The 14,293-nt window shown below is 31.0% G+C and overlaps 1 protein-coding gene and 1 pseudogene across 1 annotated transcript; one reads left to right on the top strand and one right to left on the bottom strand.

Annotated features, from left to right (window-relative positions):
• The first annotated feature begins 3,831 nt into the window (after positions 1-3,831).
• Positions 3,832-5,292, top strand: LOC140807267 (UDP-glycosyltransferase 76B1-like; annotated as a pseudogene).
• A 2,688-nt stretch (positions 5,293-7,980) lies between these two features.
• Positions 7,981-8,748, bottom strand: LOC140806860 (UDP-glycosyltransferase 76C4-like; the record flags this gene model as incomplete). Its single annotated transcript, XM_073163381.1, has 1 exon — positions 7,981-8,748. A coding segment is annotated over one exon (768 nt), but the record flags the coding sequence as incomplete, so codon positions are not given.
• Positions 8,749-14,293: the final 5,545 nt, after the last annotated feature.

The following is a 14,293-nucleotide window of genomic DNA, read 5'->3' as shown; positions in this document are numbered from 1 at the left end:
AAATACGATCCGTGAAACCGTCTAACACAAGTATTTGTCTTTAATAAATATGTTTTTTAGATATAAATTCAGACTCTTCCATATACCAGCTGTAATAAATATGTTCTTTTAGTATGTAATAAATATGTTCTAACATTAGTTGCAAACCGAAAAAGTGAATATATATATATATATATATATATATATATATATAATGAGGGTGGGAAAAAGATAATATATTTTTAAACATTGGTAATATATGTATAGTTTAACATAAATCAAGATACTACGTAATAATGATAGTATATTGTTTTTCGTGGGGACAAACTTTTTTCTTAACATGGATATAATTGAACATGAAGATTAAACATCCTTTTATGATTGGATCGATTTGGAAATAATCATTGAACTATAATACCTCGACTATTGAAATATTGAACACCGCAAAATTAAATCGAGTTTGGTTTTCAAACCAAGCGAAAGACACTCAAAATAAACTTTCGTATTAAACATTTGAAAAACTTTTAAAATATATACAAGTTGAATGTGTAAAAATATATTTTGTTAAAACATTTTATCGAACAATTGTTAAGCAATATTTTTGGTATTTGAAGAACATGTAGAATGATTCAACAATGTATCTTAAAAACAGTAGTAATAATTAAATGCAATAAATAAATAGACATGAATTTGTTTATGAATGTTCGAAGATTAACAACTCTTACGTAACTCCTTCTTCCACCTATGAAAGATTCACTAGAAGACTTTGATTATGCAACTTCTTGTACAAATTCATTTCAACTTGGAACTTATCTATTGCCTAATTGAAACTCCTAGTATACTCGATTGTCAGTTGCAACCTCACAATTCGCATAATGTTTAATGTCTCTTATGCCAAGACTACAAACACAATCTTTAATATATTTGTGTGAAGACTCGCTCAACTAAACTTTGAAGTTTATAACTCTCATATATATGTGTGAGTGATTGTGTGTATATTTATTAAATGTATCTTCACATTTGTGTTTGTTCTTATTCTAGCTAATTTATTCATGTAGACTGCCCATAATTGAATAATCTTCCAAACCTTGTATTTAATCTTCAATATGTTGTATATATAATCTTCAATAATGATATATATGTTAGATACAAGAATATAAGCATTTGAAAATGTTGTGTATAGATTTTAACATTGCAACGATCAAATTCACGTTCTGGCTATTTTCTGAAACTGAGTTGTTATCAGATCGAGTTGATCAAACTGTGATGATATGATGGTCTGATCTGGTATGTTATGAGCCTGAGTTGTTGGCTTGATCTGAACAGTTCAAAATGAGTTGTTGCCAAGCGAATACAAGTCGAGCTTTTGGTTTTGCATTGTTATAGCTCTTTATTCGTAGATTTTTGAGCAAAGTAATAAACATAAAAATTTGAGCCATTTCTCTTAGCTTTACATGGAATCAACAATCACTCAATTCCAAGCTTATTTGAGAAAGATATGCTTGACAGATCAGGTTGTTAACAATCTAGAACTTGTTCTTCATTATGTGCAGAACCAATAATTTCATCGTGGTTTGTCAGCTTTTTATGCTCATATTCAAACTATGACCTATGAAGATGATTTGTAGATCGTTCTCTTAGCTTTGTAATGCATATTGAATAGTTCTATTTGAATAACTGAGCTGAGAGATATGACCAAAATACCATAAATGCTCCATTCAATCTGATTGTTGTTTCTATTTCCATCAGATCAATTTTGCGAATAATATTTCGCCTAGATAACTTTCAAACCAACTGAGCTATTGACAGATATGAGTCATGTAAAATTGTGTTTTCTATTTAGTTTTTTTGGTGGCTTGTCATTTGCATTACCGAGCTGTGAAGTATCATCAAAAAACTATAGCTCGTTAGATTTTCGACTTGGTTGATTTCGAATTTCAGCTTCCAACTTGAGATAATAACTTGACATTTGATTAAATAGGTTAGAAACATAATAAAAAAAAACTTTGTTATCATCAAAATTTAAATTATTTATGTTTCTCAACACAAGACTCCAAACATGGTTTGCATAGCTAGAGTAAATCATATAATATAGCAAAAAATAATATAACACTTTATCGGAGTTTCTTCATATAAAGATGCTCTTTGAATCCGAGTTCCAAATTGAAAATAAAATAAAAATCGAATTCCCATTTTCTTTAGTTGATTTTTTATTGTATTTTTTTAACCATAAACGAAAACGTAAAGGTCCTACCAATTTGGATAACCTGTCTTATTTGGTGTCATCCCCATGTGCTACAAAGACTCTTGCACCACATCAAAAGCCTGGATAAAATAATTAATATTGAACCAATGTTTTGAATTTTATCTTATACAAAAACTCTTGTGAGACACTATTACGGATCAATTTCGTGAGTCGAATATCTTATTTGGGTCATCCATGAAAAATATTATTTTTTATGCTAAGAATATTACTTTTTATTGTGAATATCGATAGAGTTGACTCGTCTTACAGATAAAAATTCGTGAGACCGTCTCACATGAAACTTACTCTTTATCTTATTATTTTTTGTGGAATATTTTATTTTATCTTATGTAAGATTCACATTATGATATAAATACTTTTATGTACTATATCTAAACAAGAAGATCGGAACTTCAGAATTGTGGTGCACAATTCCTTTTATATTTCATTATTATGTCGATATTTTGATCGATCTATAGTCATATTTTTTAAATATTAATATTAATTACGAAGTTAATTTTTAAATATTTTTTAGTTTTCCATGAAAGATAATATAAAAGATAGAGAAAGAGGATTATATTGTATATTAATTCGACAATAAATCACAACTTATATCTTGCTGGCTCGGTATATGCTATATCGGAATAAAAGTGCAACTATTTTAAAAAAATTACATGAAATAAAAAATAAAAAAAAATTTACACATTAAAATTACATAATAAAATTGCACATAATTGTGAGATGTTTTTTGTGTCTTAATTTTTATCATCTATCGTGTATACATAACTGAATTTAATTTTTTTAAAATTATCTTTATATCATCGAATTTATTATTCTTATTTATGAATACAAAGGGCCGATTTTATTTTCACACCGGACCCTTGAAAGTTTCACAAAAAATCACGGTTTCACGGGTCAATTTTGTGAAACAAATATTCTAACAGATATTCTATATGAGTCATCCACGAAAAAATATTAATTTTTATGTCAAATATTTTAATTTTATTGTAAATATGCATATAATTGATCTGTCTCACGAATAAAGAGATGTGAAATCGTATCGGTCCTTATTGAAAGCTGCTCAGTTTTGAATTGTTAACATCTTTCCTCATTATCATATTTTCTTGTTCCATCTCATTTATTTCTTGCCTTTTCAACCTCATTTCCTACTTTCTTTTCATATATAAAGAATTGAATTGAGAAGATTTTGGTGAAAGAGTATGATATCATCGTTTATCTATTTTCGTATTTGGATTTAAAATAAAATGAAAGAAGAAGTAAATTAAATTTTGGAATGAAAATGAAAGAAATTGTGATTTTTTAAAAGCATAAATGAAGTCAATTTATAAGAGTATGGCTGAATTTTCAAAATATTTTCTGAATTTTTAAATTAAATTCATATTTTTTTGCAATTTTTTGATTTTTTTATGATTTTTAACTATATTTTAAATTTTTTAAATAAAGGCTGAGATTAATCTTGGCCGTTGATATGAAACAACCAGATAATCCTAGCCACTCTTTTTTTTTCTTTCATTTTTTAAACTATAATATTAGTTTCATCGTTTATTTAAATTATATATATATAATTTAAAAAGGGTGAAGGACTTCACCCGCATGGGGAGTCTCCGTGCGGGACCTATCCATTTAAAGCGGAGGAAACCAGCAGGAACACGCACTTGCCTTACTCCTGTTGGTTCCATGACAGCCTCCTATGTTGACTCAATGACTTTCTACATCATTCACGCTTCCTTCTGCTACTTTATCTGTTCCAAGAAACAAAGCAACGTTTCTTCAGTGAAAAAAAGCTCGAGGACCGTGTATCCATGGCGGATAATCCCAGCAAATCCATCTCACAAAACACAAATACACATAGAGTAATCCTCTTCCCGCTACCATTTCAAGGCCACATGAATCCAATGATTCAGCTCGCCAACATACTCCACTCCAGAGGCTTCACAATCTCCATCCTACACCATCAATACAACTCCCCGGATCCATCCAAGTACCCTCACTTCTCGTTTCACCTTATCCCCGGCGGATTATCGGAGGATCAATTGGACAAAGACGAACCTCTGCGTGCCATCCTTCTCATCAACACCGACTGTATCAAGCCCACTCGCGATTGCTTGGGGAAGCTATTGTCAACTCATAATGATACTGCGTGTATAATTATGGATGCTAATATGTTTTCCTCGCAAGCTGTTGTTGGGATACCAAGGCTTGTGCTCAGGACTAGTAGTGTTTGTTCGTTTCTAGCCTTTGCCACTCTTCCTGTTCTTCGAGAAAATGGGTTCTACTCCGATGATCTGGGTATGCTTTAATTTCTTGGGGTTAATTAGTTGTGTTTGAGAAAAGATTGACCCTTTTTTTAAAATCAGATTCTAGAGGGGAGGATCCAGTTCTTGAGCTACCACCACTTAGAGTAAAAGACGTACGAGCAATTCACGTCCAGAGCCTGGATTTTACGCTGAAGATCATATCTAATATAATAGAAGGAACAAAGACAGCATCAGGATTCAGGCCTCATTTTCAATACGATCAAAGATCTTGAAGAGCCATATCTTGCCGATTTTCATGAGCCTTTTCGGGTTCCTACGTTTTTAATCGGGCCGTTTCACAAATTCTTTTCGGCAGCCTCGAGCAGTTTCTTGACACAAGATAGAAGCTCTGTTTCCTGGCTGGATACCCAAAAACCGGGTTCTGTTCTCTATGTTAGCTTTGGTAGTGCTGCAACCATCGACGGAGAGAGTCTAAGAGAAATGACTCGGGGTCTAGCCAGTAGTATGCAGCCATTCTTGTGGGTGGTCAGGCCTGGATGGTTCTTCAAGCCAATCTCTGAATGCTTTATCTGATCTCATCTCTTCGTTTAAATCTTCTGTTGCTTAAAAGTTTTAACAGCTGATCCTCGGCTGTTTTCGTGTCTCTTGTTTTTCCCAAATTAGGACAGAATCTCAAAATTTGTGTGGAAAATGTAATGTGTTATTGTATTATCGAAAGACAAACACATATTTAAAAAATAATGTTGGATGAACAAAATTACAGGTTAATAAATAAATCTTTTCGGGTCATTGTATGTGATTTTTTAGTTCAAATATCTAAAAATATTGGTAGAAATGAACAAAATTATCTGTTTTTAAAACTTATTAATATAGATATTTTTAATATTGACTGAAAACAATATGATAAAAACTTGTGTGTCTCACTGATCGTATTTTGTGAGACGAATCTCTTATTTTGTTCATGCATAAAAAAGTGATACACGGGTCGTATTTTGTGAGACGGATCTCTTATTTTGTTAATGTATGAAAAAGTATTACTTTTTATGCTAATAATATTACGTTTTATTGTGAATATCGGTAGGATTGACCCGTATCACAGATAAAGATTCGTGAGATTGTCTTACAAGATACCCAGGAGCGGAGCTAGAATTTTGATTCAGTGTAGGCTACGGTATACTATAATTAATAAAACAAAAAAAACATCTTTTGATTATAAAGCATCACAAAATAACTACCTTATAATTGTTCTTTTCGAGTCTTCATATTTTGAAACTTTTGTACAATAGATTCATTATGAACGGTGAGAAATATATCTTTCTCTACATAGACAATGACTCTATCATTCATCCAATCATCACTCATTCGATCGCGCAACCTGTCTTTCACAATTTTCATGGCAGAAAACACCCTCTCTATTGTCGTCATTGCAACCGGTAGAATTAATGTCAATATCAAAAGCTTATAACTAACTTCTCTGAAAGGTTGAAACAATTACAAAGCTATCAACATACAAATCATAATCAATATATATCACCACGATATTAAATAACAACCAACATAAAAGTATTAGAGACGCAAATTAAGAACAAATGGAACACACTACATAATACTAAAATATTAAATATCAATCCACATAATTTATATTTGCAAATTTTTTCCTCTAAAGAAATATATAATATCATCAAGCATATAACCAAGCAAAATATCCATTTTTTTCAACCATTGGTCTCTACATTCAAGACAAAGGAAAAAGTAAAAAATATATATAAAATAAAAAGAAAACTGAAAACCGAACAAATTTGGACATATAAACAAAATTATTTCATATTTCATGACAATATTTAATTAAAAATTTCAATTTGAAACGTAATATCTTATCACAAACAAAATTATTTGCCTACATCTATTTTACATAACTAAGTAAGAAGCCCAATCTACAATGAAATTAGAAAAGTGACGAGCATGGTGACTGGAGTGATATTTATGCGATCGTACGTGTCAGAAAGAAATGGTTTGTGATTTGTGATTTGTGAATTGTTTGATTATTTGAATTGCAAACAAAGTTAAAGAAAATGATTAAGATAAGGGCTTGTGTAGCAGATTTTTAAAAAAATTATTTTTTTGGCCCACCTATATACTACCTTTTTTTTGGGCCCAGTGTGGGCTTTTGCTTGAATAAGCTCCGTCCATGAAGATACCTACTCAAATAATATATCCATCTTAAAATTTTTCCAATAATTGTAAATTAGAAAGAAAAAAAAACAAGTATTTAAATGTTATATATTCAATCTTTTATATTTGAGTCTAAAATATAAAGGTTTAGTTTTGGAAAACTCTCAATTTTTTTAATTTTATTTTGCTCGATATATGAAATTTATAGAAGGGTTATGGGTTGATGTAAATATGTTGTACCTATATATTGAATAATATTTCAATTTTAAAAGATCAGGGCTGTATGATTTGTTATCTAATAAAATTCATAATTAATGGTTTGAGATTTCGCTATAAAATTAAATATATTGTTGATTAAGATTAATATTGAAATTAAGTAATCATCTTACTTATTTTAGAGTACTTTTGATAATGTTATGTTTTGATACAATCAAATTAAGATATTAGCCAAAATATTACTAGAAAATACTATTCAAGTTTCTTTAAAAATAAATAATAATAGTCAAATATATTCAAGAGAAAATGATCTATTTACGGATTTGATCATTTATATTGTCAAATTTCAATTTTAATTTATCATATTTACTCACATGCCACTGATATAGCGCTCACATGGAGCTAATGTGTCATCGAAGTGTGATTCGTCAAAAAAAATGAAATATATGAAACTAAAACTCAATTTTGACAATACACCAGACTGAAATCACAAACATGTAAATAAATATTAAGAACGAAAAAAGCAATTTGCCTAAAAAAATATTAATTTTGGCATTGTGTTTGTTTTAATATAAAAATTATTGCTAGGAATATTTTAGATAAAAAAATATTACTTTCATGCCTTTTGTATTGAAATTTTTTTGGGTCTCGCACAAACACAACTCAAATTATGGTAGACCATGGGCTTATGAGCATTCAAATATTATTAAAATAAAAAATAGATATTTTGTGAGACGATCTCACAAATCTTTATATGTGATCCTATTGATATTTATAATAAAAATAATACTTTCAGCATAAAGAGTAATATTTTTTCATGAACGATCCAAATAAAAAATCCGTCTCACAAAATACGACCCGTGAGACCGTCTCACACAAGTTTTTGGCTAAAATAAAACTCTGAAAAGATCTTAAAATTTAGACAGAATAATTTTTTTTTTTTAGAGGAAATCAGATATTATGCATTAATTAAATCGACCACGATGGGTAAACACTTTCCATCCAACATGAACGAGAAGAATGAGATAAAGCAAAATGCGCTAAACAGTGCGCTAGTTTGTTTGCATTTCTACTAACATGACCTTCAATTCAAACAACAGAAGGCTTGAATGAGGAGATGAAATCAGATAAAGCATTCACTGACGTGCTTGAAAAACCATCGATTTTCTCCTTCAAACACACGAGTCTCTCTATGATATCTTGGCCTTCTCGTTCAAGCATGATTTTTCTGATAGCTGATTCGATCTCCTCTCTTTTGAACCCGCATTCCAATTTGATCCCAAGTTTCCAGACGTCGTTTATGTATCGGGAATTGACCGTCTGATCTCCAAAGAAAGACGAGCAAATCATCGGAACACCTTCACAAATACTCTCCAGAATGGAGTTCCATCCGCTGTGAGTCCAAAATCCACCAACGGCAGGATGAGATAGCACTTCTTGCTGAGGTGCCCATTTGACAATGTATCCCCTTTTACCAGTAACCTCCAAGAATTCATCCGGTAACGATTCGAGCCACTCCGAGCCTTGGACTAATCCAGGCCTGACCACCCACAAGAATGGCTGCATACTATTGGCCAGACCCCAAGCCACTTCAATTAGATTCTTTTCATCCATTGCCGCGAGACTCCCGAAGCTTACGTAAAGAACAGAACTCGTCTTTTGGGTATCCAGCCAATAAATGGAGCTCCTGTCTTGCGTCAACAAACTGCTTGAGGCCGCGGAAAAGAATTTGTGAAACGGACCGATTAAAAACGTGGGTAGCCGAAAATGCTCATGAAGATTGGCTATATTTGGCTCTTCGAGATCTTGGAAGGTGTTGAAAATGAGGCCTGATGCTTTCTTTGTTCCTTCAAGTATGGAGACATTTTATTCTCAATCTCTTTAATATTTGCTATTGTATAGTAATAATTGTTTTATATGAATCCAAGAATTATTGTTTTAAAATCAAAATATCATTGTTTATTTCAGTTAGAAACAATAAATGAATTTTTAAAGTCAGGTGATAGCAAATTATGGTAGTTAAGTATAAACACATCTACTAAATTGCAAAATATTGACTGATAAATATCGCAACAAATCTAAGTAAAATCCAAAACATTGAAACAAAAATATTAGACTCGATCGTGATATATTAAGTTATCGGATCATCTAGTACTACACATTTGAATGGAATGAATCTCTCATGAAATTTTAACCAAGCCGAAAAACATGGATTTGGATCCTCTACTGTGACTGAAAACACAGCATCTGATGTTGTGCTCTTTTTACACGAGATGATCCTGATCATCTCATTTCGTCAGACAAATTTTTAAATCTGACAGCGTGTGAGGTCCATCAGATGATCAACTGATCATCTAGTGTAAAAGCGCACAACACCATGTGCTGTGTTTTCAGCCACAGCAGATGATCTAAATCCGAAAAACATCGAGGAGTGAATGGTAAGATACCATAAGTATCACAAACAAACAAGATGTAATGGAATAGTATCACAGCACACAAAAAACCAACAAAGAGCCAAGTACAACAAAGTGAAAAAAGAACTACGTAAACACACATATACATGCATATTAACAGAAGCCAACAACAACAAATAAGGAAACATATAACATAGACAGAAAATAGTGGTCCATGGGTAGCACAAAGCATATAGAAAAATGGATATGCCAATTAGGGCTGTGAATTTTCGACTAGATAAATATTTGATTAGTATTCGAGTTTATAAAACTCGAACATGTTCGAACTTTTTTCGAGCCGAACTCGAGCCAAAATTATTTAGTTCGCGAGTTGCTCGCGAGCCTTAATATTTTATTAAGATAATACAATTATATATTAAATATATATACATTTCGAGCTTTCGAACTTTCATTGTTGAACATTACTATCCGAACAATAGTTTGAATAACTCGAGAATATGTTCGAAGATTTCGAGCCGAACTCAAACTTCATTTCGAGCCGAACTCGGCCAAAATATTAAAAACTTTCGAGCTTCAAATCGAGCTCGAACTCGAATATACTTAATTCGAGCCGAATTCTAATCTTAAATGTTTACTAATATTTGGTTCGATTTGATTCGTTTACACCCCTAACACCAATGACAACAACATAAGCATTTTCAACTTGGAGACAGAGACGACGAAGAGTAAGAGACAAATATTTTCTCGAATGAAAAATTTGAGATACAATAGAATGACAAACCAATAACATAAGCATTTTCAACTTGGAGATGGAGACCAAAAAGATGAACATTAATCGACAAATGTTCCGATCTATGTAATAAATGTGAATTAAGTTACGTTTAGAGATAAAAGAAGAGCAAAGAGTTGTAGTCAAACTCCTGAAAAATCGCCCCCAACCCAAAAGGCATAAGGATAATTTTGTTAATAAATTATTAAAGTCCAGAATTTTTGGATGGAAAAAAGAAATTATTAGTAATTCATTTTTTTATTATTTAGTGTAAAAACAGGGATATTTAATTAGTCATTCAAAATTTTATTATTTAGTGTAAAAAAGATATATTTAAGTAAATTTATATAAAAACAGGGATTTTTTTTAAAATTAAATAGAAATAAAGTAGTGTGTAAAAAACATGGAAATTTTCAGATTTTTTAAATCGAAATATTAAATTACTGGTAATTCAATTTTTTAGTATCTAGTGTAAAAACATGGATATTTAATTAGTAATTCAAATTAACTCATATAATAATGATAATTATAATAATACAATATTTAGTGTAAAGACATGGATATTTATTTAGCAACTAGTTATTCTGCACATACGATACATGTGTGTACAGTTTTTTTATCATTATCGATGGAATAAAGTGAAATTTGTCAAATTATGGAGTGATTAAATTGATATTTGAATTGTTGAAATAAATAAAATAAAAATAAAAATATGTGCTGAAATTTAAAAAAAAAAAACAAAAACAAAAGTGTTATATTAGTATCATATAAAAGTAAAATTGAAAGAAAAAATTGGTATTTAATAAAATACTATTATGTCCTCAACTTTAAAAAAATAGAATTGATTCAAATTTTTAGTATTTAGTGTAAAAACGATATTTAAGTAAATTCATAGTAAAAAAAATTTAAAATACTAGTGTTTAGTATATGGTGTAAAACAAGAGATATTTAAGTAAATTCATGTAAAAACATGATTATTTGAATTTTTTTAGATTTAGACTTTAGATTATAAACATTTTAGATTTAGATTTTAGATTAGATGGAAATAAGGGATATTTAAGTAAATTAACCGATTGGTTTTATATATATATATATATATATATATATATATATATATATATATAGTTTTGATATATTTAGTGTAAAAAAGATATATTCAAGTAAATTTATATAAAAACAGGGATTTTTTTTTAAAATTAAATAGAAATAAAGTAGTGTGTAAAAAACATAGAAATTTTCAGATTTTTTAAATCGAAATATTAAATTACTGGTAATTCAATTTTTTAGTATCTAGTGTAAAAACATGGATATTTAATTAGTAATTCAAATTAACTCATATAATAATGATAATTATAGTAATACAATATTTAGTGTAAAGACATGGATATTTATTTAGCAACTAGTTATTCTGCACATGCGATACATGTGTGTACAGTTTTTTTATCATTATCGATGTAATAAAGTGAAATTTGTCAAATTATGGAGTGATTAAATTGATATTTGAATTGTTGAAATAAATAAAATAAAAATAAAAATATGTGCTGAAATTTAAAAAAAAAACAAAAACAAAAGTGTGATATTAGTATCATATAAAGGTAAAATTGAAAGAAAAAATTGGTATTTAATAAAATACTATTATGTCCTCAACTTTAAAAAAATAGAATTGATTCAAATTTTTAGTATTTAGTGTAAAAACGATATTTAAGTAAATTCATAGTAAAAAAAAAATTTAAAATACTAGTGTTTAGTATATGGTGTAAACAAGAGATATTTAAGTAAATTCATGTAAAAACATGATTATTTGAATTTTTTTAGATTTAGACTTTAGATTATAAACATTTTAGATTTAGATTTTAGATTAGATGGAAATAAGGGATATTTAAGTAAATTAACCGATTGGTTATATTTATATATATATATATATATATATATATATATATATATATAGTTTTGATATGCTGCACACCTACCGTGCACACCTATGTGAGCACCGATGAGGTGTCACTCACCCATTGGATGCGCAATTTTCTATATTTCATCACATCCAATAGGTGAGTGACACCTCATCGGTGCTCACATAGGCGTTCACGGTAGGTGTGCAGTATACACACACACACACACTCTAGCGGCTGAAGCACACGCGTTGCGTGTAACATAGTATTAGTGTTGAGGATCGAAGTCGAGTTTAGAGGGGGGTGAATAAACTCTACTCGTTTTTCTCGTTCTGATGAGGTACTACAATCCTGTTAAGGATAGTAGTTAATCTTGTGCGAATACTTTCACATGATTACAATGAAACGTGCGGAAACAATATGATGAAGTAGTTGAAAAACAATAAAACAGTAGGCAGCAGTTGTTTATGGAAGTTCGAAGATAAACTCTTCTACGTCTCCCCTTCTTCTGTTTCCAGAAGGTATAACTAAAAGACTTTGGATATTACAGTACAACTCTTGTACACACCGACTTCAGGAGGACTTACACTTTAGCCTACTGAAACTCTCAGTTACTTCAACTCACAAATATACGAAACACAAAGTTCTGAAAAGACTCTTTTCAGATTACAGACTCTTCTCATAAAAATATAAGCAATGTTTGAGATTGAAGAGTGTAAGAATCAGTAGCACAAGATGATCTTTAAAAGATCTGATATAAGCTGTGAGGCGTGTGCTACTTTTTCTTTGTGTTGTAACTTTCTAAGTACTCAAGGATTTTTTGATGTTCGTTTGATAAGAGAGTAGCTTTGTTCCTTGAGAAATGATAATAAGCGAAGTGTCGTGTCGAACAAGGATTTGATCCAAGTATATATAATCGACTGAGTTCAACGTTCACAATCAGAAAGGTCTTCAGATAACTGATACAATCAGCTTTATTACCGAAACAAGTTTCTGCAGAAAAGATATAAAACAATAAGTCTTGTTTTATACTTAATTGGGTAATATGCATTAAATGACTCCGTATAGTATTTAATGCTACAATTAATACTAGTACTAGGAACTCTTTAACGGTAACAATTAAGATAACAACGTTAGAAAACGCTCTCTACTTGTTTAGTATTGTTATCCCTTTTCTACTGATTTAGTTTTACTAGAGCAGCAGCTACTGATAAATAATTCTGTTGTACTGGTCTGCTGGTCTACTGGTTTTAGTTAACATCGCCACAATAAAATTCATGTCTAACAATTTCCCCCTTTGTGGTGATGCCAAAACCTAAACAGTAGAAAAACGTTAAGTAACGAAGATTGATCATTAAACAAAGGATAATGTTAATAAATAATCGAAATAAAAAGATCAATCGGTTCCAATGTCCCTGTAAATGATTTCTTCATTTTGAGGTTCTTGAGCTCTTCTAATAGAAGGTTCAGCCTCATCTTCTGTTTGCTTAACTCCTGCTTGATCACCTCTAGTTCCTCTATCTTCCCCCTTTTTGGCATCAGCGGCAACAACATGAGCAAAGAGATCGTTTAGCCTTCCGGAAATATTGTGAATGCCATCATTTAGCATCTCCAGATACGGAGTTTGATCAGAGATGCGATTATCCAATGTAGTGATAGATTGATTTTGAGAGTCAATCTTGGCATCCAAAAGTTCCATAGATGTAGACAGTGATCGAAAGAGATCATCATGCTCCGTGATTCGATGGAGTATATCATCTTGAGTAAGAATCATGTTGTTGTGGTTGCGCGCTATAGCCTGCCTGAACACAATGGTTTCAGCACACATCTTGTCTACGGTCTCCTTAGTGTTATAGATATGTTTGCTCATACGCTCTCGAAAAGATTGAGCACTACTGAATTCCACAAGGTTTTCACGAGATATACGTTTCACTTGATCAGAGATGTTGTTGAGGTCGGTTTGAAGAAGCTGAATCTGATGTTCCAGGTTAAATGCATCTAATTCTGGGGAAGGAGTTCGAGCAAGAATGCGTTGTTTGATCTCAGAAAGACGAGAACTCGTCGCAGTCAAAACAGGGAGAGAAACAGTCAACGCAGTAGAAACAAGAGGAGCATCCATCAATGCAGTAGAAAGAGCAAGGTCTGCTGTGCTTTCTGCTGGAATTGCAGAAACAGTAGGTTCAACAGCAATAAAGGGAAGAGCAATTTCTTCAGTAGGAACGGCCAAGTCAGAGGCCAGAGCTTCTTCCGTTGGTGCAAGAACAGCCTGTGACTCTGAAGGTGTTGCAGGAAAGGTGCAGAAGGCTGTTCCAGAAGAACGTTCATCT

The sequence above is a fragment of the Primulina eburnea genome, chromosome 12 (assembly GCF_022965805.1).
Source record: "Primulina eburnea isolate SZY01 chromosome 12, ASM2296580v1, whole genome shotgun sequence".
Lineage (NCBI taxonomy): Eukaryota > Viridiplantae > Streptophyta > Magnoliopsida > Lamiales > Gesneriaceae > Primulina > Primulina eburnea.
Note: the sequence above shows the minus strand (reverse complement) of the source record. Positions and strands in the feature narration are given on the sequence as shown.